Source organism: Palaemon carinicauda, unplaced genomic scaffold, assembly GCF_036898095.1.
Source record: "Palaemon carinicauda isolate YSFRI2023 unplaced genomic scaffold, ASM3689809v2 scaffold110, whole genome shotgun sequence".
Taxonomy (NCBI): domain Eukaryota; kingdom Metazoa; phylum Arthropoda; class Malacostraca; order Decapoda; family Palaemonidae; genus Palaemon; species Palaemon carinicauda.
The window spans coordinates 182,554-207,500 of NW_027168594.1; the positions used below are offsets into that span (position 1 = coordinate 182,554).

Here is a 24,947-nt window from a genome sequence, read left to right on the forward strand (position 1 = left end):
TTACAAAACTCATGCACATCTCCCTTACCCTTATATAGTGGTACAATACATGCACAGACCCAATCTACTGGTACCATTGACAACACAAAACACACACTAAACAATCTCACCAACCATTCTAGTACAGTCACACCCCCTTCCTTCAACATCTCAGCTTTCACACCATCCATACCAGATGCTTTTCGTACGGCGTCAATGACCTTAGATGTCAGGATGCCTGAAAACTTTAAATCATTCATTCATTCATTCCTACTCTCGTTTCATCTAGTGCTCTCCTCACTTCCTCTATTGTAATCTCTCTCTCATTCTCATCTCCCATCACTGGCACCTCAACACCTGGAACAGCAATTATATCTGCCTCCCTATCATCCTCAACATTCAGCAAACTTTCAAAATATTCCGCCCACATTTTCCTTGCCTCTTCTCCTTTTAACAACCTTCCATTTCCATCTTTCACTGTCTCTTCAATTTTTGCGCCGGCCTTCCTTACTCTCTTCACTTCTTTCCAAAACTTCTTCTTATTCTCTTCATATGACTGACCCAGTCCCTGACCCCACCTCAGGTCAGCCGCCCTCTTTGCCTCACGTACCTTGCGCTTTACTTCCACCTTTTGCTCTCTATATCAGGGACATAAGCTATATATATAACCACCAGGTAAGTCTTGTGTTTAAAAACAGAGACACAGGACCACAGAGGGAAAAGGATAAGGAACAGCACAAAGGGACCACGAGGGAACCGCGTGGGACACAAAGGGGGTCAGGGACACAAAAGGTCGCACTGGGAAAGGAGACCGCGTCGGGATGTTATCGCGACGCGACCAGAAAACTTACTGGAAATCAAGACCTGAGCAAGCATGCTCTCTGACCCCGGGTCCCCTCATAGTGCGTATCACTCCGCCAGAGGTTACCCCGGATAGAAAACGGAAGTAGGGTAAACTATACAAAATTCTGGTCGGTTGGGAGAAGATCCCAGATACTTCTAAGAAAGTAATTCGAGGTAAATACTCCGTGTTGGAACAAACAAGGATTTTACTAAGATGGTTGGGAATAAAATTGGGCACCCCATCATGAAATTGCACTGCATAGTTCATCAAAAAAATTTGTGTGTTAAGATTTCAAGCTCTGATCTCAACAGGGTGATGTCTACTGTTACAAAAGTAGTAAATTTTTGGTTACACACACACTTCTTTTACGCACAGGTAGTTTCGAGCTTTCCTCGAAGGGGTGGACAGTGTTTACGAAGATATACCTTCACACTGCAATGTTTGGTGGTTAAGCTGTTGGAAAGTATTGGAGAGATTTGTGGGATGTTTTAATGAAATCCAAATTTTCCTATCAGAAAAAAGGCCAAGACTCTCCTGAGCTGGAGGACAGAGATTGGATTGTGAAACTTATGTTTCTCCCAAACATCAATGAATATCTAAATGACCTTAAGGTTTAGGAAAAACAGTGATGGATTTGTATAATATTTGGAAGACATTTATTACAAAGCTTGCAGTTTACTCAACGGATATCAAAATTGATTCTTTCCGTTATTCAAAAAAGTTGAAGAGCTTATCTGCAATTCATCTTGTCAATATTACTGATCTTCAGTTGTACATGCAAGAACTGGAGGGAGTTCTTAATGAGATTTCAAGATAGCCAACACAGGATCCAGTCTTTTCGTTTTTAATCAAACCAGACACCTTTGAATTAAATACAGTGACTTGGATGCAACTCTCTTTGAGTGAATGGAAACTGAGGAGTTGGAAATGCAGTTAACTGTCATTCAGGCCTCATCATTGTGGTCAGCTAGCTTTAAAGATCTTAGAGAAACTAGCAAAAAAGATAGTGCAGCCTCCATTTAAGGTCCTGAGTATCACTGCCTGATAAATTCAATTGCAGGAAGAAAGTAGCTTTTGCGCTGCCATCAGCCTATGGATCCACATATCAACAGGAGCAGATATTTTCACACATGGAGCATATCCTCAGCCCCCATCGCAGAGGGGTTACAATGGATAACTGACACTCAAGAAATGCAGTTAACTGTCATTCAGGCCTCATCATTGTGGTCAGCTAGCTTTAAAGATCTTAGAGAAACTAGCAAAAAAGATAGTGCAGCCTCCATTTAAGGTCCTGGGCATCACTGCCTGATAAGTTCAATTGCAGGAAGAAAGTAGATTTTGCATTGCCATCAGCCTATGAATCCACATATCAAAAGGAGCAGATATTTTCACACATGGAGCATATCCTCAACCCCCATCGCAGACGGCTTACAACCGATTACTCTGAGGGTTGTGTGACACTCAAGGTGTTCAAATATTCAAATGAAATTTCAATTTTGGCCTTTGGGAATTAAGGGCAAGGAAAACATTAATATGATGAGGTATAAACTTAAATGTTACATATTTTTTTTACAAAGAATACTAGATGCAAGAGATTATAATATTTATACAGTATTATGCATTTTCAGGAAAATACATTATAATCAAAATGGTCACAACATACTGTATAACTATGATTTAAATTTTCCTATATAGTGCTAAAAATACCAACTGGCATGCAAGGTACTGAAAATAAATGGTACTGATTAACAACTGGCACAGTGTGTTCAAAAGGTTGCCGACCCCTGGTGTAAATCCTGCTTTACTTACAATGCAATTTTGGGGAATTAGAAACGAGTCTGTAAGGGATGAAGAATTCGGTCAAGAAAATATCTTGGATATGTTTATAGTGAGGATTAGGAACTCCCGGTTGACGACCTCTCTTTTCTGTGACCTTTTTCATCTTCTGCATATTCTTCATACTTTTCCTTTCCCTGATAAGAATACGTCTTTCTTCCAGTTCCTTCTGAACATTTTTCTGGAATATAATCAATAAACCTTATCAGTTGGTTATCTATGAAGAGAATTTAAATATTTCCGAATAGCATTGTTAAGATCAACAGAATGCTGCTTCAGTTTCATATCTTAACTACTCACTATCTACATTCAAATATGTTTATGTAAGTATTATCACAATAGTATTCGCTTCCTTAAAATTTGATTATTTGATAATAGCTGATTTTCAAATTCACTACAACTGAAAAAATCACTTATCGATTTCAATGTATTTGCAAAGAAAAAATTCTAAAATTGTTAACTTCTCGACAAAAATCTTAAACTGTGCATTGTAGAATACATGCATTAAAAAAGAGGTAGTGTATGTCTTAATTCAACTAAATTCTTAGTTAATTAATAATGTAACTTAAAATTTAAAGGCATTATTAACCCTTTTACCCCCAAAGGACGTACTGGTACGTTTCACAAAACTCATCCCTTTACCCCCATGGACGTACCAGTGCGTCCTTGCAAAAAACTGCTATTTAAATTTTTTTTTGCATATTTTTGATAATTTTTTGAGAAACTTCAGGCCTTTTCCAAGAGAATGAGACCAACCTGACCTCTCTATGACAAAAATTAAGGCTGTTAGAGTAATTTAAAATATATATACTGCAAAATGTGCTTGAAAAAAAAAAAAAACCCTGGGGGTTAAGGGTTGGAAATTTCCAAAGAGCCTGGGGGTAAAAGGGTTAATGGTTACCACATCAGTTTGTATTACAAACTTTTCATACAAATCACAATGAGATTAATGCAGTATTATCCAGCCAAATTATTCCAATAAACCTCCAGGGTAAACATACCAATTCTACTCCAGATGCTCGGTTTGTTGACGTTTACCCAAAAAATCTATTAAAAAGTTTCCTATTTTCTTTCCTTTCAAAAAATACATGCACCTGGAAATGAAATGATCTAGCGGTCAATGGTATATAGAACGCCCGCTGTAATATTATTCAGTTTTTCCATTGTTGTGTTTATACAAAAATCTATCCCCCGTACAAGATTGTAACAAATGTTTATTTCGTTTTGCCTTTCCTGCCAGGTTTGTTAACCGTTGTCAATACGATGCCTCACTGTTCCTCTCAAGGAAAATAAGTTGACGTTCAAGTGCTTATGGAACTGGAGAGTCTACACCGAGAAGTAAGAAGCTTCTATGTTGAAAACAGAACGAGAGTGTTTGACTCTCAAATGGCTGAGTAGAGAAAGTAATTGTTAGTTAAAGATGAAGAGAAAAGATGTTTATAAAGAGTTGATAATGATAATGATAAGATACACCAATACTGTACTCATTAATTAGCCAAGTTTTTCTAGTGATGAGCCTTAAAAGATCTCAACTGAATTAACTTCATTTGTTACTCTCAAAAGGCCAGTAAGTCTGACTTTCCTGGTCATTTGCTTACGCTAACCTGACTTTCACAGTAGGGTCTATTGATAATAATCCCATAATGTTCTTTCAGGAAGCGTTCTGAATATTAACTGAGCCTTACAGAGTTGAGCTCCTCTCGCAGTATTGAATTCTCGAATTACTTTAGATCCTTATCTGCTGCTGAAACCTTGCAGTTCTGCATCCCAAGTCAGACATCCAGATTGTGAAGCAGACGACTGCGTAGGTAGTCTGGATCCATATATCCCTCCTCTCGCTAATTTAAGCACTCTTAATCAATACTGCTCTTAACTTTCTATTGTTGCTATTTATGTATCAGCTAAAACTGGTTAAATGCATAACATTCTAGATAAGTGCTTCTTCTCTAGAAGCTTAGTGTAACCCCTTAAAGGCCTATCTTTCCATGTGCTAAAGGTATTCCCATTATTTTATTTTATCAACTGAAAATATAACTGGTTTAGACACTATTACTATTATTATTATTTGCTAAGCTACAACCCTAGTTGGAAACGCAGAATGCTATAAGCCCAGGGGCCGCAGCAGGGAAAATAGCCCAGTGAGGAAAGGGAACAAGGAAAAAAAATATCTAAAGAAGAGTAACAAAATTAAAATAAATATCTCCAATATAAACAATAAAAACTTTAACAAAACAAGAGGAAGAGAAATAAGAAAAAATTGTGTGCCCAAGTGTACCCTCAAGCAAGAGAACTCTATCGCAAGATAATGGAAGACCATGGTACAGAGGCTAGGGCACTACCCAAGACTAGAGAACAATGATTTGATTTTGAAGTGTCTCTCTCCTAGAAGAGCTGCTTACCATAGCTAAAGATTCTCTTCTACCCCTACCAAGAGGAAAGTGTCCACTGAATAATTAAATTGCAGTAGTTAACCCCTTGAGTGAAGAATAACTGCTTATTAATCTTAGTATTGTCAGGTGTATGAGGACAGAGGAAAATATGTAAATAGGTCAGACTATTCGGTGTGTGAGTGTGAAACCAAAGGGAAAATGAACTGTAACCTGAGAGAAGGATCCAATGTAGTACCGTCTGGCCAGCCAAAAGACCCCATAACTCTCTAGTGGTAGTATCTCAATGGGTGTCTGGTGGCCTTGCCAACCTGTTACTCTTACTTTCAATATGAAATTTATGACTATTCTATGAAAAATAGTGATCTTATAAACTCTATTTGAAACCATTTTATGGTCATTGAGTTACCTCGTCCAACTTATACCTATTTGGGTACATCAATAGATATCTTGTAAATTTGTTTTAGTCATTTTGAAAATATGTATTGAATACATATTGATGCTATCTTAAATTTTTCAGTATGTGTGTAGCTCAATAGATCACCAGGCCTGCCGCTCGTATAGAAAATAAGAATCCTTCTTATTCGTGTCAGTCGTCACCTACACCAATATTTATGTATATGTTGGTCTATGAACTACAGTAATCCTAATTATTTACTTACTAGTCTTTAGTCCACTGTGGCTAGCTTCACTCACTAATAGACATCATCTCATTGCTCCTCTCTTATGGCTACTGCGCATGTTAAGCTACACGTTTTAGCCGAGAGGGTGAGTATTTTGGGGATATTCACTACCAGGTATTGATTACTTTCAACAAACCATCTGAAAATGAAATCTAAAAGAACGGGACCCCTGAATTATTAACTATGAGCTATTTAGAATATCAGACCATAGACTACCTCATAAATAGTGTTATAAATTACCTGAACTTGAAATTAATTAGACCACATCCACTGCAGCCACTAAGAACCATGGAGCCCATTAATTGCAATAAGCAAACCAGGATTCTTCTAGATAATGCTAAGTGAAAACTGATTTGGTATGCCACTGAACTGCTGCTAAAACTGTTGCCAAAGAATGACTTCTACAGAAACTAAGTTTAGTAGCTGCACTCCTATGTACCTTCCTTTTCAAGCTTTCTCTTAGACCTGATTCTTTGTGACCCTCTATGACAAACTCCCAACTAGATATGACATATTTTTGGTCAATGGGCAGTTGGGGACCTAATCCCATAACTCATATAAGGGACACACACTTAACTATAATAACTGTAGTTTTGTCAAAATAATATTGAATGGCTCTTGCTGGACAAAGAATCCTTTTTCTGGTGATAGAATTTCATCAATTTTTAGAGAAAGGATGTAGAAAAATTGAGACAAACTCCTGGCCTTAAAATCAATTTTAGTTCTGAAAGAAGTAAACGTGACAAAATCAACTTGAGTTCCACCAAAACCTACTTTGCGACACTTGCAGCTAACCTATATGCTTCATCATCATCCTCTCCTCCTACGCCTATTGACGCAAAGGGCCTCGGTTAGATTTCGCCAGTCGTTTCTATTTTGAGCTTTTAATTTAATACTTCTCTATTCATCATCTCCCACTACATGCTTCATAGTCCTCAGCCATATAGGCCTAGGTCTTCCAACTCTTCTAGTGCCTTGTGGAGCCTAGTTGAAAGTTTGTTGAACTAATCTCCCTTGGGGAGTGCAAAGAGCATGCCCAACCTATCTCCATCTGGCCCTCACCATGATCTCATCCACATATGGCACTCGAATAATCTCTCAGTTTAATTTCTGAGCCTGTCCTGCCATTTAACTTCCAATATCCTTCTGAGGGCTTTGTTCTCAAATCTACTAAATCTATTGAAGACTGTTTCATTGTCATACCACGACTCATGTCCATAGAGTAACACCGATCTCACTAAACTGATATATAGTCTGATTTCTACATGTAATTTCAGGCAATTTTATTTCAAAATTTTACTTAACCTAGCCACAGTCTGATTTGCTTTTTTCAATCTTTCATTAACCTCTAATTCTAAAGATCCTGTATTAGAGATCATAGTGTCTAAATATCTAAATAATTCAACTTCATTAATCTTTTTTCCTTTCAATGATATTTCATCTTCCACTGCATATTCCGTTCTCATCATCTCTGTCTTTTTTCTATTTATCTTGAGCCCAACCTCAATCCCAACTGTTCTATGCATTACAAAATCCATGAGGAGGATAACAACACAGGTGATAACACATTCACTTGGAGTACTCCACTGTTTGCTGGAAATTCATTTGGCAGGACTCCACTAACATTAACTTTCCATTTGCTAAGCTCATGAACAGACTTAAAGCAAATTTACATATTCAATAGGAACTCCATAATGATGCAAGACTCTCCACAAAATTGGCTGGTATACACTATCAAAAGCTTTTTCATAGTCAAAAGTGGATTTCTATATTCTACACACTGCTGAACCACATGTCTTAAAATGAAAATTTGGTCAGTACAACTTCTACCTTTTCTAAATACTACTTGTTCATCTCTCAGCTTTTCATCAATCTTTCTCTCTAGTCTCTTTAGAATGAGCACGCTATATATTTTCATGACAACTCAGGTGGAACTAATGTAAAAAGGTAAGTATTTTAGCAAAGAGATCTTGAATTAAGAGATAGATTTTAAATGGTAAAAAATTCGAACCTTCCAAATAAAGTAACATCACCTCGAAATTTCAGAAAATTTACCTTACTACGCGAGGCCTTTCAATATTAAACTTTCTAAATACTGTAAACCCATTATAATTCAGCAATCGAACATTACAGGAAGTCAATCGAAATAAATAAATTTTATTATTAAAATTCTATTTTTCCTTCGTTTGCAATCTTAGCCAATAGCTCATCAAGGGTTTAAAATAGTTGGGTAAATGCTAACACTTATGTCTTTTTTCTCATACAAGCCTAACCATGAGGGCAACTTAAAATCTAAAGAAGGTTATTGGTAAAAATACTGTAATAGATGAGTTTAATCAACAAGTAATACATCACTATTACTGGAGGTGCCACTGCAGAGACTATGCCTTTCGTCCCTAAACTTCAACATACACGCAGAACTAACATACCTGTTGAGAACAATTGGTTTAAGAGTTAAATGTCCATTTAAATCTTATAAGAAATTTTCTTCAAAGTACTGTATTCAGACACAGCTATTTCTATGACTACAAAGTATTTACCTCTATATTCCCCCTTTTCACTGTGGAAAAATCGTTGCATTGTTAAAACAATTACAAAGAATAGCAGCTAATTCTAGTTTTGTTTAATCTGTAAGTCTTCGATGCCTGAAAGATATTTTGCCTTGTATAAGACTATTCAGGTACCCAACCTTGTTATAGATATCAATATAATGACCTCCTTTGAGTTAGGGAGAAACGGAATTTTGGTATCAAACTTTTTTATTTCTATTTTCCCACTTTCTTTCCTTTTGAAAGACATGTGTCCCAGGTAAAGTAATAAAATAATCTAGTGTTTAAAGAAAGACAAGTAGAAATAGTCAGGCCTTCACCATCATGAGGCTCAATACTACACAGTATTCTAGAAGTTTTATTCCGGCTGTGACCAAGTTGTGAAATGATCTTCCTAATTGGGCAATTGAATCGGTAGAACTTGAAAAGTTCAAACTTGCAATAAATGTTTTAATGTTTAACAGGCTGACGTAAGTCTTTTTATAGTTTGTATATGAAATATCTGTTTTGAAGTTGTTACGGTTTTTAAAATATTTTATTCCAACCCTTAACCAACCAAGGGGTTATTTTTTTCCCAGCACATTTTGCAGTAAATTATTTCTAAATTGCTCCAACAGCCTTAATTTTTGTCATAGAGAGGTCAGGTTGGTCTCATTCTCTTGGAAAATGCCTGAATTTTTCCAAAAAATTATCAAAAATATGAAAAAAATCATTTTTTAGCATTTTTTGCAAGGACGTACCGGTACGTCCATGGGGGTAAAGGGATGGGTTTTGTGAAACGTACCAGTACGTCCTTTGGGAGTAAAAGGGTTAATTGTTCATTACTTCTTATTTCGTTTATCTATTTACGTATTTTGTTTCCTCACTGGGCTATTTTTCCCTGTTGGAGCCTTTGGGCTTATAACATCTTGCTTTTCCAACTAGTGTTGTAGCTTAGCTAGTGATAATAATAATAACAGTTTCCCATTCTTCAATTTTTAAGTTAAAAGTATTCCCTACTCCTTGTCATCAGATGTCATTAGGGAGGGGGAGGGGCATGTACATGAACATCTGATGAGTATAGAAAAAGCACTTAGTATAAAAATGTTATTTTCCTTAGTAAAATAAATTTTTGAATATACTTACCCGATGATCATGTAGCTGTCAACTCTGTTGCCCGACAGAAATCTAAGGTCGGGATACGCCAGCGATCGCTATACAGGTGGGGGTGTACACAACAGCGCCATCTGTGAGCAGGTACTCAAGTACTTCTTGTCAACAAGAACTCAATTTTCTCCTCGGTCCACTGGTTCTCTATGGGGAGGAAGGGAGGGTCCTTAAATTCATGATCATCGGGTAAGTATATTCAAAAATTTATTTTACTAAGGAAAATAACATTTTTCAATATTAATCTTACCCGATGATCATGTAGCTGATTCACACCCAGGGTGGTGGGTGGAGACCAGCATACATGTTAACATAAGAAGCTAAGTATCCCGTATCTCATTTTAGCAGTTATTCAAAATATCAAACATAAAATAAATAAGTACCTGGTAAGGAAGTCGACTTGAACCATTACTCTGCCTTTTTAAGTACGTCTTCCTTACTGAGCCTAGCGATCCTCTTAGGATGCTGAGCGACTCCTAGGTGCTGAAGTATGAAGGGCTGCAACCCATACTAAAGGACCTCATCACAACCTCTAATCTAGGCGCTTCTCAAGAAAGAATTTGACCACCCGCCAAATCAACCAGGATGCGGAAGGCTTCTTAGCCTTCCGGACAACCCAAAAATATTTCAAGAGAAAGATTAAAAAGGTTCTGGAATTAGGGAATTGTAGTGGTGGAGCCCCCACCACTACTGCACTCGTTGCTACGAATGGTCCCAGAGTGTAGCAGTTCTCGTAAAGAGACTGGACATTCTCAAGATAAAAGACGCGAACACTGATTAGCTTTTCCAAAAGGTTGCGTCGAATATATTTTGCAGAGATCTATTTTGTTTAAAGGTCACGGAAGTTGCGACAGCTCTAACTTCGTGTGTCCTTACCTTCAGCCAAGCTTGGTCTTCCTCATTCAGAAGGGAATGAGCTTCTCGTATTAACAGTCTGAAAATAATAGGATAAAGAATTCTCTGACATAGGCAAAGATGAATTCTTAACTGAACACCATAAAGCTTCAGACGGGCCTTGTAAAGGTTTTTAAAATAGAACTTAAGAGCTCTTACAGGACATAATACTCTTTCTAGTTCATTTCCAACCATACGATAAGTTTGGAATATCGAACGATATTGGTCAAGGCCGAGAAGGCAGCTCGTGTTTGGCTAGAAAACCAAGATGTAGAACATGTAGCCGTTTCGGATGAAAATCCGATGTTCTTGCTGAAGGCATGAATCTCACTGACTCTTTTAGCTGTGGTTAAGCATATCAGGAAAAGAGTCTTAAAGGTGAGATCTTTCAGGGAGGCTGATTGAAGTGGTTCGAACCTGTCTAACATAAGGAATCTTAGAACCACGTCTAAATTCCAACCAGGTGTAACCAAACGACGCTCCTTCGTGGTCTCAAAAGACTTAAGGAGGTCCTGTAGATCTTTATTGTTGGAAAGATCTAAGCCTCTGCGACGGAAGACTGATGCCAACATGCTTCTGTAACCCTTGATAGTGGGAGCTGAAAGAGATCGTTCTTTCCTCAGATATAAGAGGAAGTCAGCTATTTGAGTTACAGAGGTACTGGTCGAGGATACGGATACTGACTTGCACCAGTTTCGGAAGATTTCCCACTTCGATTGGTAGACTCTAAGGGTGGATGTTCTCCTTGCTCTAACAATCGCTCTGGTTACCTCCTTCGAAAAACCTCTAGTTCTCGAGAGTCTTTCGATACTCTGAAGGCAGTGAGACGAAGAGCGTGGAGGCCTTGGAGTACCTTCTTACGCGTGGCAGACGTAGCAGGTCCACCCTTAGGGGAAGAGTTCTGGGAATGTCTACTAGCCATCGAAGTACCTCGGTAAGTTATTCTCTCGCGGGCCAGAGGGAAGCAACTAGTGTCAACTTTGTCCCATCGTGAGAGGCGAACTTCTGCAGTACCTTGTTGACAATCTAGAACGGAGGGAATGCATATAGATCTAGATGAGACTAATCTAGTAGAAAGGCATCTAAACGAACCACTGCTGGGTCCGGGATAGGTGAGCAAAGTATTGAGAGCCTCTTGGACATCGAGGTTGTGAAGAGATCTATGGTTGGCTGGCCCCAGGTGACCCAAAGTCTCTTGCATACATCTTTGTGGAGGGTCCAATATATCGGAATTATTGTCCCTTCCTACTGAGACAATCTGCTAAGGCATTCAAGTTGCCTTGGAAGAAACTTGTTACTAGTGAAAAGTCTAGACCTGTTGAACAGGAGAGGAGGTCACTTGCGAACTCGCACCATGTCAGAGAGTAGGTCCTCCCTTGCTAGGAGATGAACATCAAAGCAGGGAGTTGTCCGTGTTCACCTCCACTACTTTGCCTTGAAGGAGAGACCTGAAGCTTTTCCAGGTCAGACGTACTGCCAGAAGCTTCTTGCAGTTAAAATGCATTGTCCTTTGACTCGAGTTCCATAATCCCGAGCATTCCCTACCGCCTAAGGTCGCACCCCAGCCTACGTCCGATGCGTCTGAGAAGAGAACGTGGTTGGGAGTCTGAACAGTCAGGGGAAGACCCTATAAAAGGTTGATAAAGTCCTTTCATCAAGTCAGACCAGACTTATCTTCCGGAAACCGGAATCGAGACCGCTTCTAGCGTCTTGTCCTTTTCCAGTGAAGAGCTAGATGAAACCGAAGAGGACGGAGGTGTAGTCTTCCAAGTGACACCAATTGAACCACGGATGACAGTGTCCTAACCAGACTCATCCACAGCCTGACAGGGCCGTGTTCCTTCTTCAGCATCTTCTGGATGGATAGCAGGGCTGGGGGTTGATCATCTTGTTCAGCCATGTCCTCATCAGAGGGTTCCTCATCCGAAACTGATGAGGAAACGGCAACGGAGTGGTCAACGTCTGACTCGCTGAATCCGGTCGCACTGGTGGATGCGTGACGGAGCCGGACACAAGATCATGGTACTGCTGCACAGTCTGTGAACTGTCAACCATGGGGATGCGAGGAAGTACAGCGACAACCCAAAACTGTCTAGACTGTCTGGGTAGTGCAGACAACCCCTTATCGGGTTGCTGAGGTTGCCGCACTGCGTCACAACAAGTCACCTCTGCTGGTTGTTGAACGTCTTCCCAGTGACACACTGAACGTCCACAACCACCTCCGAGAGTAGCTTAACGTCAACGTGCGACTGGCAACCCACACTGGGTCGCACCGGTGGAGGAACCATCTCAACTGGCGGACGGGAGTAGGATACCTCAGCGTCAACAGGGCGTACAACCAACCGGTAGGAAGGTCGTTGGCAAGAAGGTTCTTCTCCGTAAAAAATCCTCTATCAAGGACTAAGCTTGGACTGCATGTCTTGCAACAAAGCCCAAGGTCTATGGGAGCAGGTGTGGCAACAGACGGGGTTAGCGACTGAAGCGGAACCATTTACCCTCCCTGGAAGCATGTTATGCTTTAATTAAAGTCCATAGGAGGCTAAGCAGCTTAAGGCTCCTCTCCAAATGACAGAGTCCTCAAGGGAATATCAGAAGGAGGGAGAACAGCACTTTCTCATCTACAGGAACCATGTCCGAGAAAAGCTAGGTTATCTCAGTGAGGGTTTCACTGGTGCATAAGCAGCAGACCAGAAGGCAACGCTATGTAACTGCCTGACAGTCTGTGAACTGTCAAAAACTGAACTGTCAACCACAACAGGTGCGTGAGGACATACAGCACTGGTGCATTAGCAGCAGACCAGAAGGCAACGTTATGTAACTGCTTGACAGTCTGTGAACTGTCAAAAACTGAACTGTCAACCCCAACAGGTGCGTGAGGACATACAGCACTGGTGTATTAGTAGCACACCAGAAGGCAATGTCATGTAACTGTTAGACAGTCTGTGAGTTGGCAACAACCAAAGCTGTGTGGGGAAGCCTCAACTCCTGACTGACTAGCTTGCTGCGGGCGAGTGGCGGTAACCACAGTGTGTTGCTGAGGCTGACACACCGTGTCAAAACACGGCAGCTTGTGGTAGCTCACGCACGGTAACGGAGAGCTCCGTGTGTCTGTGGGAGTCAGCATGCGTCTGGCAGGGTCGACTGCGCATGGGTGGAGGAGCTCTCACAACAAGAGTGTGGGAGCAGGCAGCCATGCCGGGCGCACAACCGTGGCAGGTTGTAGGCCAACGGGTGCATCGTCAACCTTCTCCGCAGTCGGAGTGTGGGAGCTGGCAACAACAAAAGCGGAATGCTGGTGCGTGGGAGGGACTGCCGTGGGTTGCGGAGCATGCCGCATTGTGGCAAAACACGGCAGCTTGACAGCACCTTCCCACTGCTGATGCGGTAGCTCACGAATGTCAACGGAGGGTGCAGCATGAACATGCGTCTGGCAGGGTCTACTGCGCATCGGTGGTGGAGCTCTCACAGGAGGAGTGTGGGAGCAGGCAGCCGCAGTATCTGCTGAACGCACAACCGTGGCAGGTTGTAGATTAACAGGTGCAGAGTCAACCTTCTCAGCACGATACTCCTGCATGAAGGAAGCAAGCTGAGACTGCATATCTGAAGCATGGACCACTAGGGTCTATAAAAGACGGCAACAAACGGAGCTACTGTCCGTTGTGACTGAGGGTCTAAAACAGCTGGTGCGGCAACAGACGGAGTTACTGCCTGTTGCGGTACCACCTTGCCTCTCTCGGAAGGTGTGCAGTCGTCGAAGACTGCAGCGAGTCCGAACTGACCCAGTGGCTACACCTAGGCCGTTGGACTTGCGCGGAAGGGACCGACTTGCACTTAAAAGCTGCAAGATTTGGTCCATGGTTTCTGCGAGAAACCTCTTCCGCAGACGAGGAATAAATGGGCTCTCTCGTCTTTGTGTGGGTGGGGTGATCACGTCGGCAACGTGTGTAGATACACCCGAAACCACGGAGGGAAACGTCTGTTCGTCGATCAAGGCCTGTGGAACCCATAAGTCCTTCGACATTACTTCTCCCCTGGGCTTGGGAGCTTGTAAGAGGTATCGGACTAGGTGAACAACTGGCACGAACAGACGAACCCTCGAACGCAACACTGTAACACTTTGCGCATATCACTTTATCACTTTTGATTTTCTGTTTGCACTTATTTCACTGAACTCGAAACTTTAAGTGATTTGTACCTGAAACACGCAATCCTATCCTTCATTAAAAGGTAGTAATTGCGAAAACAGTTTTACAATGCAACAGAAAAACATAATGAAAGATAAAGAATTCAGTGGCTGGAAAAGACTAAACACTAGATCAAATAAACTACGTTTAAAATATCTCACCGCATAAAGCCTGGGAACAAGAATAAAACTCTAGAAACGTTTTACCTTCTTCCCCTATAGCGACTAGGGAGAAGAGTAAAAAACGAGAACAACGTTACCCGCTTGAACGAAACGTTTATTCTCCTCTCTCTCCCTCCGTCTCTATCTCTCTCTCTCTCTCTTGACTTAGAACCTGAGAGATGAGCCCAATTATATATCGTTAAAACATATTATTTGTTAAATGGAAAAAACTGAAAGATTTCCCAAATAAAAAGTTCCTTTATTAGAATTAAAACCATTTAAGCTAAGAAAGAATGAACGAAACGCTAGAATCGGTTTACTCTTACTGCAACGTGAAACCGTGAAATACTCTCTCTCTATCGTAACGATAGAGCGCATGTTGAACGTTCTGAACGTCAACAACTGCGGAGACTAAACTAAACGTTAGTTCATCTTTGAAAACAGTACGAGACTATCAAAGAAATTCTTTCAAAAACATTAAAATTAAAAAAGTATAAATCTTAAAAGGAAATACGATATGACGGGCTCAATGTTAATTAACTTCGGTTCCAAGTAAGGACCGCCTACTATTAGGAAAGGTCGCATATAAACAAACATAAAAATTAATTTTTTATAAGTTTACAATAAATGGAAAGTTAATCGAAGAGGCCTATAAATGGTGGAGAGATATTAACTTGTTAAGCAAAATTACCAAAAACCTAAACACACTTCCGTCTAAGGGAAGGGTCGGCCATGTAAAAGTGAAAGAGAGTCCATACTCTCTTCGTCACCAACACTTCCGTCTAAGGGAAGGGTCGGCCATTTAAAAGTGAAAGAGAGTCCATACTCTCTTCGTCACCATAATTAAATCTATCCAAAACGAGTTCAAGTTTTGAAATGAAGATAAAACCCCTGCATAGCGAAAGCTCAAAACTGGAATAGTGTACTTCACCAAAACGTTGTGAAAACAAATCCAGTTAGGGACGGCGTATTTAGTAGGTCTTGCCTGTGGCACGACAGAGGAAAAATTGAGTTCTTGTTGACAAGAAGTACTTGAGTACCTGCTCACAGATGGCGCTGTTGTGTACACCCCCACCTGTATAGCGATCGCTGGCGTATCCCGACCTTAGATTTCTGTCGGGCAACAGAGTTGACAGCTACATGATCATCGGGTAAGATTAATATTGAAAAATTAGTGTTCACATCACTAACTCCCACACTCTCATGGAGATGGGAAACCAGAAAAGACTGGTCAACAAAAATTTGAAATGTATAATTAATATTCTAGACTCAATAGCTCTAGATTTTAACGGAAATCATCTCAAAATACAGTTTGCAACATAGGACTTGAGAATGTTTTTCAAACATTTGAAATATTGAAACAGAAATCTAAAATTTAATTGAGCTCAAAATAATTTAGAAGACCACAGATAGCAGTCACACTAGGACCTAGAGACCAAAAATTGAGATAAGAAAGTCTAGATTACTTAGGATATGTCCATTGAACAACTGGTACATTATTGAACATATAAATCCCCCCCCCCACAAAAATTTTTGATGAAAATTAAGAAAATATCTAAAGCAAGTAATCGTAATAATAATAATAATCCTTTCCCTTGTGTCCCAAACAGGGCTTTTAAGAGGCATTGTTACACACTTGCTAGATCATGATAGAAGTAGGGAATGCATAAAAGTCTTAATTTTCCTGCAGTTGAAAGGTTATCTACTGTCTATGTTAAGGGATCCAGAACACTTCTATCATTGCTTTGTCAATACTTTAATAAAACTATATTATTTCATTTTTTTATGTGAAATTTGACTGTGGTGGAATTTATAGTGGGGGAATTGTATTCTGATGGAATTTAGCATGGTGGAAGATTCAATGGCGAAATCCTTCTTTGATGAAATTTACGGGGGGGAATTTGCTGCGGTGGAATTTAGTGGGGGAATTTACCAGTGACCGTTGTGCACCATCGAAGCCCTAACTGACTGGTGAACTAGAACTACTAGGCAAAACCTGGAGTTTTTCCTAGCTATACAGGTCAAGTTTAGAAATGAAACTATAAGAGAGATTACTCGAGTGCCATATATGAATGAGAGCATGGTGAGGGGTAGATGGAGATGGTTTGGGCTTGCTCTTTGCACTCCCCAAGAGCGATTAGTCCACCAAACTTTCAACTGGGATCCACAAGGCACTAGAAGAGTTGGAAGACCCAGGCCAGATGGCTGCGGACTAGAAAGCATGAAATAGGAGATGATGAATGGAGAAGTATAGATTTAAAACCTCACGATAGAGACGTCTGGCGAAATCTAACTGAGGCGTAGGAGACGATGATGATACAAACAAGGTTCAATTAAATGGGGTTACTTCTGGTAAAGCTAGATGAAGAATTATCAACGGTCTGGCAGTATTACCCTCCCTTGTATAGGCTTGGCATGATGTTACTCATAGCTGATACCTTGCTCTAATTCTGGTCAGGGCTTGCAGGGTGGATGGCAGCAGGACGTAAAACTTTACACAACTAAGGTTTGTATAGCTATGAAATATACAAAATTTGCAGTTTGTTGCTATGTAGACATAAACTGAGTCAATTAAATAGAGAGTCTTCCTTAGGTGGGAAAAAGTCCCTTGAAGAGAAACAAGCATCTTGCTGGTCCACAACTTGGAATGTCTGAGTCCAAACCTGATAAAGGAACAAGGGACAAGGCATTCTTGCATCCCGGGACCCATGGATACGCACAGAAGTCATGGCCCGATGAGAAGGTTTAATTATGAAGAACAGCCATTGGCAATAATATGATTACTGTAAAGGATTGCTGATAACAAGTGTTCCAAACACTATGCATAAAAGTGCGCTTACTTACATATGCGTACAATCAGCGTTGTCACTCCCAAGGGAGGGAAACGAAGGAGGGCCAGATTTCAACTCTCATACAAAATAAGATGTAACTGATAACCGTGACACAATGCTAGATGTCTTGCAGGAGTTGGTCCTCCACACCAACTGCTAAGCAGCTACCCTGGATCCAGTAAAAAAATGTCTAGGGACCTATGGGTGAGAAGTATAGGTCGTATGTCTTTTCCAGACCCCTGCTGTAAGCACCTGTGTTACTGAATGACTCTTGTAGAAAGCCAATGATGCAGCAATACCACGTATTTTGCTTTGGGGAGCCCCGGCAGACAGTTCTCTAGAAGATTTATACGCTCTGGTGATTGCCTCATGTACCCAATAAAATATTGTGTTTCTGTTACTCTCCTTCATACAACGTGTACTCACAAATAGGTTGGGAGTTGCATGGCGAAAGTAACTAGTCCACTTTAAGTAGAGGCAAACCACTCTTACAAGACATAGTACCAGACTGTCAATATCATCAGTTACTTCCTTGATTGAGGAGATGGAGGAGATAAACCGATGATTGCTCACAGCTGGATTTTGGATCTTTGCTACAAATTCAGGTGCAAACAAAAAGGACACTTCTCTCCACCACTCAGAGAGTGATACATGGTAAGAGAGGCTATGAAGCTAGCACACCCTCATTGTAGATGCTAAGGCAAGGAGGAAGACCGTTTCAAGTGTAAGGTCTGTCTAAGGCCCTACGAAGAGGTGCAATTTTTAGAAACCATAAAACCTTAATCACACTCCAAGCCAGGAGTTTGATTTTTTTATTATTATTATTATTATTATTATTATTATTATTATTATTATTAATTGCTAAGCTACAACCCTAGTTGGAAAAGCAGAATGCTATAAGCCCAGGGGCTCCTACAGGGAAAATAGCCCAGTAAGGAAAGGAAACAAGGAAAAATAAAATATTCTAAGAATATTAAAATAAATAACTCCTATGAAAACTATAAAAACTATAACAAAACATGAGGAAGAGAAATCAGATAGAATAGTGTGCCCAAGTGTACCCTCAAGCAAGAGAACTCTAACTCAAGATAGTGGAAAACCATGGTACACAGGCTATGGCACTACCCAAGACTAGAGAACAATGGTTTGATTTTGGAGTGTCCTTCTCCTAGAAGAGCTGCTTACCACAGCTAAAGAGTCTCTTCTACCCTTACCAAGAGGAAAGTAGCCACTGAACAATTACAGTGCACTAGTTAACCCCTTTGGTGAAGAGGAATTGTTAGGTAATCTCAATGTTGTCAGGTGTATGAGAACAGAGGAGAATCTGTAAAGAATATGACAGACTATTCAGTGTATGTGTAGGCAAAGAGAAAGTGAACCGTAACCAGAGAGAAGGATCCCATGCAGTACTGTCTGGCCAGTCAAAGGACCCCATAACTCTCTAGCGGTAGTATCTCAATGGGTGGCTGGTGCCCTGGCCAACCTACTACCCATGGAGTTCCCACTAAGAGGAGAGGTCCATTCCCTTTAGTTTAAAGACCTGGCTCAAAGATGAGTGATGGACTTTCACTGCTGTGACTGAGAGATTTCTCCTCCAGTAGGTAAAGTAAAAATTCAGCTATCACGAGAATAGTGACCTTGAGTGGAGCAGTGTTTCACTGACAATACCAATCACAACAGAAGGACCACTTTGGAGAACTTATAATAGAGATATCCTGAAAGTTGCTTTGCAGTTGGTCTCAAAAAGCACTTCTTTTGGGGGAGATTCTGGACAACTTTGAGTTGTGAAGAGTCAGGCACTGCTGTGTGGAACCTTTTTCTGCATGGCATTTTAAGAAGGATTGACCAATTTGGAAGTTCTCTAGGAACATCTACAAGCAGACCAAGGAGGGCCACATACCACTCCACTTGAGGCCTCCTTGCGGCCACTAGTGTTACTATGAGGTCTTATGAATTACGGACTATTCTTCGAAAACACAATTATTCGAAAACAGTTGTTCGATATTAATTCTTCGAAAACCAATTGTTCGACACTACAGTTATTCGAATTAACAATTGTTCAAAAAAGATAGCTATTGAGATTTGTTTGATTGTTCAAAGAAAATAACAAGAAACAGTTGTTCATAAATATTTATTTTATAAACACTTACTTGGTTTATGTTATGAAGTACAAAAAATTAGTATTAATGGATATAAAATCAAAGAGAAAATAAAAAGAACATGAATTTATTTCCGGCTAATACGAGATAAAATAAGTTTAACTAAATGACATTTCAAAAAGAAAATATCTGCAAGTTTACACAGTGAAATGATATGAAACTGCTCGTAAATAATCGATCACATCCTGATACTCAAAGAATTTATCAGTAAGCGACTTCAAGAGTTCTGCACACTTCAATAAACACCCTGACACAAATGAAAAAACACCCATAATGATTACTAGATGGAAATTCTTCCCTAACTGCCTTTATTATTGTTTCCACAGTTCTAAGGAATTTTCTATAAGTTTGTTCATTCTTATTCGATAATAAGGCATAAATCCAAGGTATAACATAGCCATTTTTCATTCCATGAATTGTATAAAGCTGCTCGAAAATAACTGGCACAGTTTTAAAGGTACATACATACATCATACATATACCAAAGGCACTTCCCCCAATTTTGGGGGGTAGCCGACATCAACAAGAAACAAAACAAGAACAAAACAAAAAAGGGGACCTATACTCTCTACGTTCCTCCAGCCTAACCAGGGACTCAGCCGAGTTCAGCTGGAGGAACGTAGAGAGTAGAGGTCCCCTTTTTTGTTTTGTTTTTGTTTTGTTTCTTGTTGATGTCGGCTACCCCCCAAAATTGGGGGAAGTGCCTTTGGTATATGTATGATGTATGTATGTACCTTTAAAACTGTGCCAGTTATTTTCGAGCAGCTTTATACAATTCATGGAATGAAAAATGGCTATGTTATACCTTGGATTTATGCCTTATTACCGAATAAGAATGAACAAACATATAGAAAATTTTTAAAGGTACCATCCATAAAATAATTCTTGCATGAAGCAAGCGCACCGAGATTTTTCTGGGTTGAAAATACCAGCATTCTATCTTCTACTTCTCCGGAATCGAATATCAAGAAAGATTTGCCCTTGCTTGTTCAGGTAATATTAAGTCTTTTCGATGACTAACAGTTGATCTACAGTGGTCTTCCTGCCTCGCTCAATTGATTGTTCGCTTTATACTACTAGTTTGCGGTAGACCGACTGCAACATAACCACTTAATTCTGCAGATGGGTTAGACATGATATAATGAGGAGAAGCTCGTGTTAATCTTGTGTCTGTCTTCCCTTTATCTATAAACTGTCGTACTTCAACATTTGTCGAGTTTCCTGAGTGATTATGTTTGCCAGAAGTTGTTATAGCACGACCTTTGTATTTTTCAGCAAAATATTGTCATTTCCAACACACCTATGACCTTACTTGCTTGTCCTTCACATATAAGAATCCGTCCAGTAATAGCATGGCTCTTCCTTTCTCGCTTTGAATAAATTCAGCCATGGCTCTTTGCAAAGGGTGTTTCCTCTAAACTAAAAAGAAATCTTACTGAGTTTTCTCAGAAAACAAACATTGACAAAGAAAAAAATATTTTCTATAGCTATCTTTTCCGAACAATTGTTGATTCAAACAACTATTGTGTCGAACAACTGGTTTTCGAAGAATTAATTTCTAACAACTGTTTTCGAATAATTGTCCGGATACGAGGTCTTATAACATTTTGAGTTTATTCAGGACCTAGCGGATCCAACCGACTGAGGGAAAGGGGTAAACATCTATCACATCCCAGTTGTGTTAAATGCATCAATGCTGTTGGCTCTGAAACTAGGGAACAATATATTGCTAGTTTGTGGTTGAGGTGAGTAGCAAACAAATCAATCATCAGGGAACCCCAAAAAGTCAGGAGTTCCCTCGACACTAAGTGATTCAAAGACCATTCTGAACTAAGTATGATTTTTGGTCAGCTCAGATTGTCTGCTATCATGTTCTTCATCCAAGGCTGTGAGATGAAGGGTGTTCACTAATGCCCAAAGACGCATCCCTTCTACCAACTGGTAATGGGGGCGAGACATGGAGCCTCCTTGCTTATTGACGTACGTCACCACAGCCATGTTGTCAGAGTAATCCCATTTAAATGACAATTATTCAAAGTGGTCTGAAAAGATTTGACTCCTAACAATGAAAATGACAATTGATCGAATTGCGATCTATATTTTTATCATTAGATTCACTCACCAATTTAATTCCCTTCCTACTTTCATCAACAAGACTTTTCAACTCAGGCAACTCCTTGATCATGGCTGTACGAATCTCCTGGATAGTTTCTGGGTTGACAGTAGAAGTTACAGGGAAAAGAGGTGGAGGAATCTGTAGAAATAGAAGAGACTCGTATAAATATTTCATAGCTTCCATACCAAAAATTTGTTTTATAGCTTCCAAATATTTATAAATAATAATTTCTAGCAGGAAGCATAGTTATTGATTCTTATCACACTAAACTAATTCTAGATAGAATACAATAATGATAAAGGAACCAGCTTACATTAGTGCGATTACAATGATGAAATTTACATTGAAAAAGAGCCAGGGAGTAAAATTTATATCTTAAAAAAAAGATTTAGCTAATCACAAGGACATAAAAAACCTACAAAACAATATGAATGAAGTGACTTCTCGACTTCTACTTAACAGTGAGCATAATCATAAAACTCAAACAAACTTACCAAGTTCGTCTCTGATATCGTTTGCCAAACTTGAATTGTATGATATCGCATTCTAATTTGGCAAGCATTAAATCGTGGCAGTTTCCAGACCATCTTACGCCAGTTCTTTGAACCCACACAGGACTCCTTGATTAATATTTCATCTTCTTCCCTAAAATATAGTAAAATATAGGCAAATTAATATTCAGTAACTATGTTGCATCGATTGAAAGCCAACAAAAGATTTGAGGGCTAAGCAAAGAAACTTCCATTAAGAGTAGCAGACTTGGAGATTGTAAAAGAAGCATGGGAAGGAAGAGAAGACATTGGAATGACAAACTAAGAAAATTTGTGGATACACACTGGCATAGAAAGACTATAAAGCGATGAAAGTGGGAGTCCATGTTTAATGCTTTGTCCTACTGTGGACTACCAATAGCTGATGATCATATATATATATATATATATATATATATATATATATATATATATATATATATATATATATATATATATATATATATATATATATATATATATATATATATATATATATATATATATATATATGTATATATATATATATATATATATATATATATATATATATATATATATATATACACATACACATACACATACACATACACATACACACATATATATATATATATATATATATATATATATATATATATATATATATATATATATATATATATATATATATATATATATATATATATATATATATATATATATATATATATAGCCGACATCAAACAAAGGAAACAGAAAAGGGGACATCTCTCTACGTTCCTCCCAGCCTGACAAGGGACTCAACCGAGTTCGGCTGGTACTGCTCGGGTGCCACAACCCACCCTCCCCCGTTATCCACCACAGATGAAGCTTCATAATGCTAAATCCCCTACTGCTGCTACCTCCGGAGTCATCCAAGGCACCGGAGGAAGCAGCAGGGCCTACCGGAACTGTGTCACAATCGCTCGCCATTCATTCCTATTTCTAGCACGCTCTCTTGCCTCTCTCACATCTATCCTCCTATCACCCAGAGCTTCCTTCATTCCATCCATCCACCTATACCTTGGCCTTCCTCTTGTACTTCTCCCATCAACTCTAGCATTCATCACCTTCTTTAGCAGACAGCCATTTTCCATTCTCTCAACATGGCCAAACCACCTCAACACATTCATATCCACTCTAGCTGCTAACTCATTTCTTACACCCGTTCTCACTCTCACCACTTCGTTCCTAACGCTATCTACTCGAGATACACCAGCCATACTCCTTAGACACTTCATCTCAAACACATTCAATTTCTGTCTCTCCGTCACTTTCATTCCCCACAACTCCGATCCATACATCACAGTTGGTACAATCACTTTCTCATATAGAACTCTCTTTACATTCATGCCCAACCCTCTATTTTTTACTACTCCCTTAACTGCCCCCAACACTTTGCATCCTTCATTCACTCTCTGATGTACATCTGCTTCCACTCCACCATTTGCTGCAACAACAGACCCCAAGTACTTAAAATGATCCACCTCCTCAAGTAACTCTCCATTCAACATGACATTCAACCTTGCACCACCTTCCCTTCTCGTACATCTCATAACCTTACTCTTACCCACATTAACTCTCAACTTCCTTATCTCACACACACTTCCAAATTCTGTCACTAATCGGCCAAGCTTCTCTTCTGTCTCCAACCAGTACAGTATCATCTGCAAACAACAACTGATTTACCTCCTTTGTTGTTTGCAGATGATATTGTACTGGTTGCAGACGAGGAAGAGAAGCTTGGCCGATTAGTGACAGAATTCGGAACAATAATAATCAAAATAATAATAATAACAATATTATTATTATTAATAATAATAATAAGAAGAAGAAGAATAATAATAATAATCTCCATGGTAAAAAATAGAATATTTTCAATAAAGAAAAAATTCATATATATATGAATCAAAAGATAAAACAATTAGTAATTGATGAATCAAGCGTCAAAAACAAAAGAAAACTAGAAGTGTGCTGTGACTAAAAGGAGGCAGACAAACACAAAATAGAATAAAATAATAAAGAGGAGAAATGAGAAAATGAATCTTACTTCTTCCAAGGTTTCTCACACAGTGAAGGCAAGATTGTACGTTTGTAGCGATCCCTGACTTGCGGATTTGTTCGTCCTGGCATGAAGTGTACAATCGATTCAAAGTTCAATCCGAACATATGCAGACCCTGTGAATAGGAGGAGAGATATTTAGAAGCTCTTTCGTGAAATAAATATATTACAAAAAACTGCCAGAATAATACTTAACCTTGGCAAAATACAAAAAATGTACAAATAAACAGGCGAGAATTTACAATTACGATTGTACACTTCCGAGAATACAGCAGACTACCAGAGTCTTACACTTGAATATATTAACCCTTTTACCCCCAAGCTATTTGGAGCTTTCCAACCCTTGACCACCAAGGCGTCTTTTTTTTTCAAGCACATTTTGCAATATATATTTTCTAAATTGCTCTAACAGCCTTAATTTTCGTCATAGAGAGGTCAGGTTGGTCTCATTCTTTTGGAAAATGCCTGAAGTTTCTCATAAAGTTATCAAAAATATGCAAAAAAATGTAAATAGCAGTTTTTTGCAAGGACGTACCGGTACGTCCATGGGGGTAAAGGATGAGTT

General features: G+C 39.3%; 1 protein-coding gene across 1 annotated transcript in view; it reads right to left on the bottom strand.

Moving 5' to 3' along the window:
* Positions 1-24,947, bottom strand: part of LOC137635280 (uncharacterized) — a 153,494-nt gene that overhangs the window by 58,731 nt on the left and 69,816 nt on the right. The window contains 4 exon segments of the mRNA XM_068367741.1: positions 2,633-2,840; positions 21,776-21,907; positions 22,264-22,414; positions 24,371-24,498. Of these exon segments, the coding sequence (XP_068223842.1) occupies positions 2,633-2,840; positions 21,776-21,907; positions 22,264-22,414; positions 24,371-24,498 (619 nt within the window).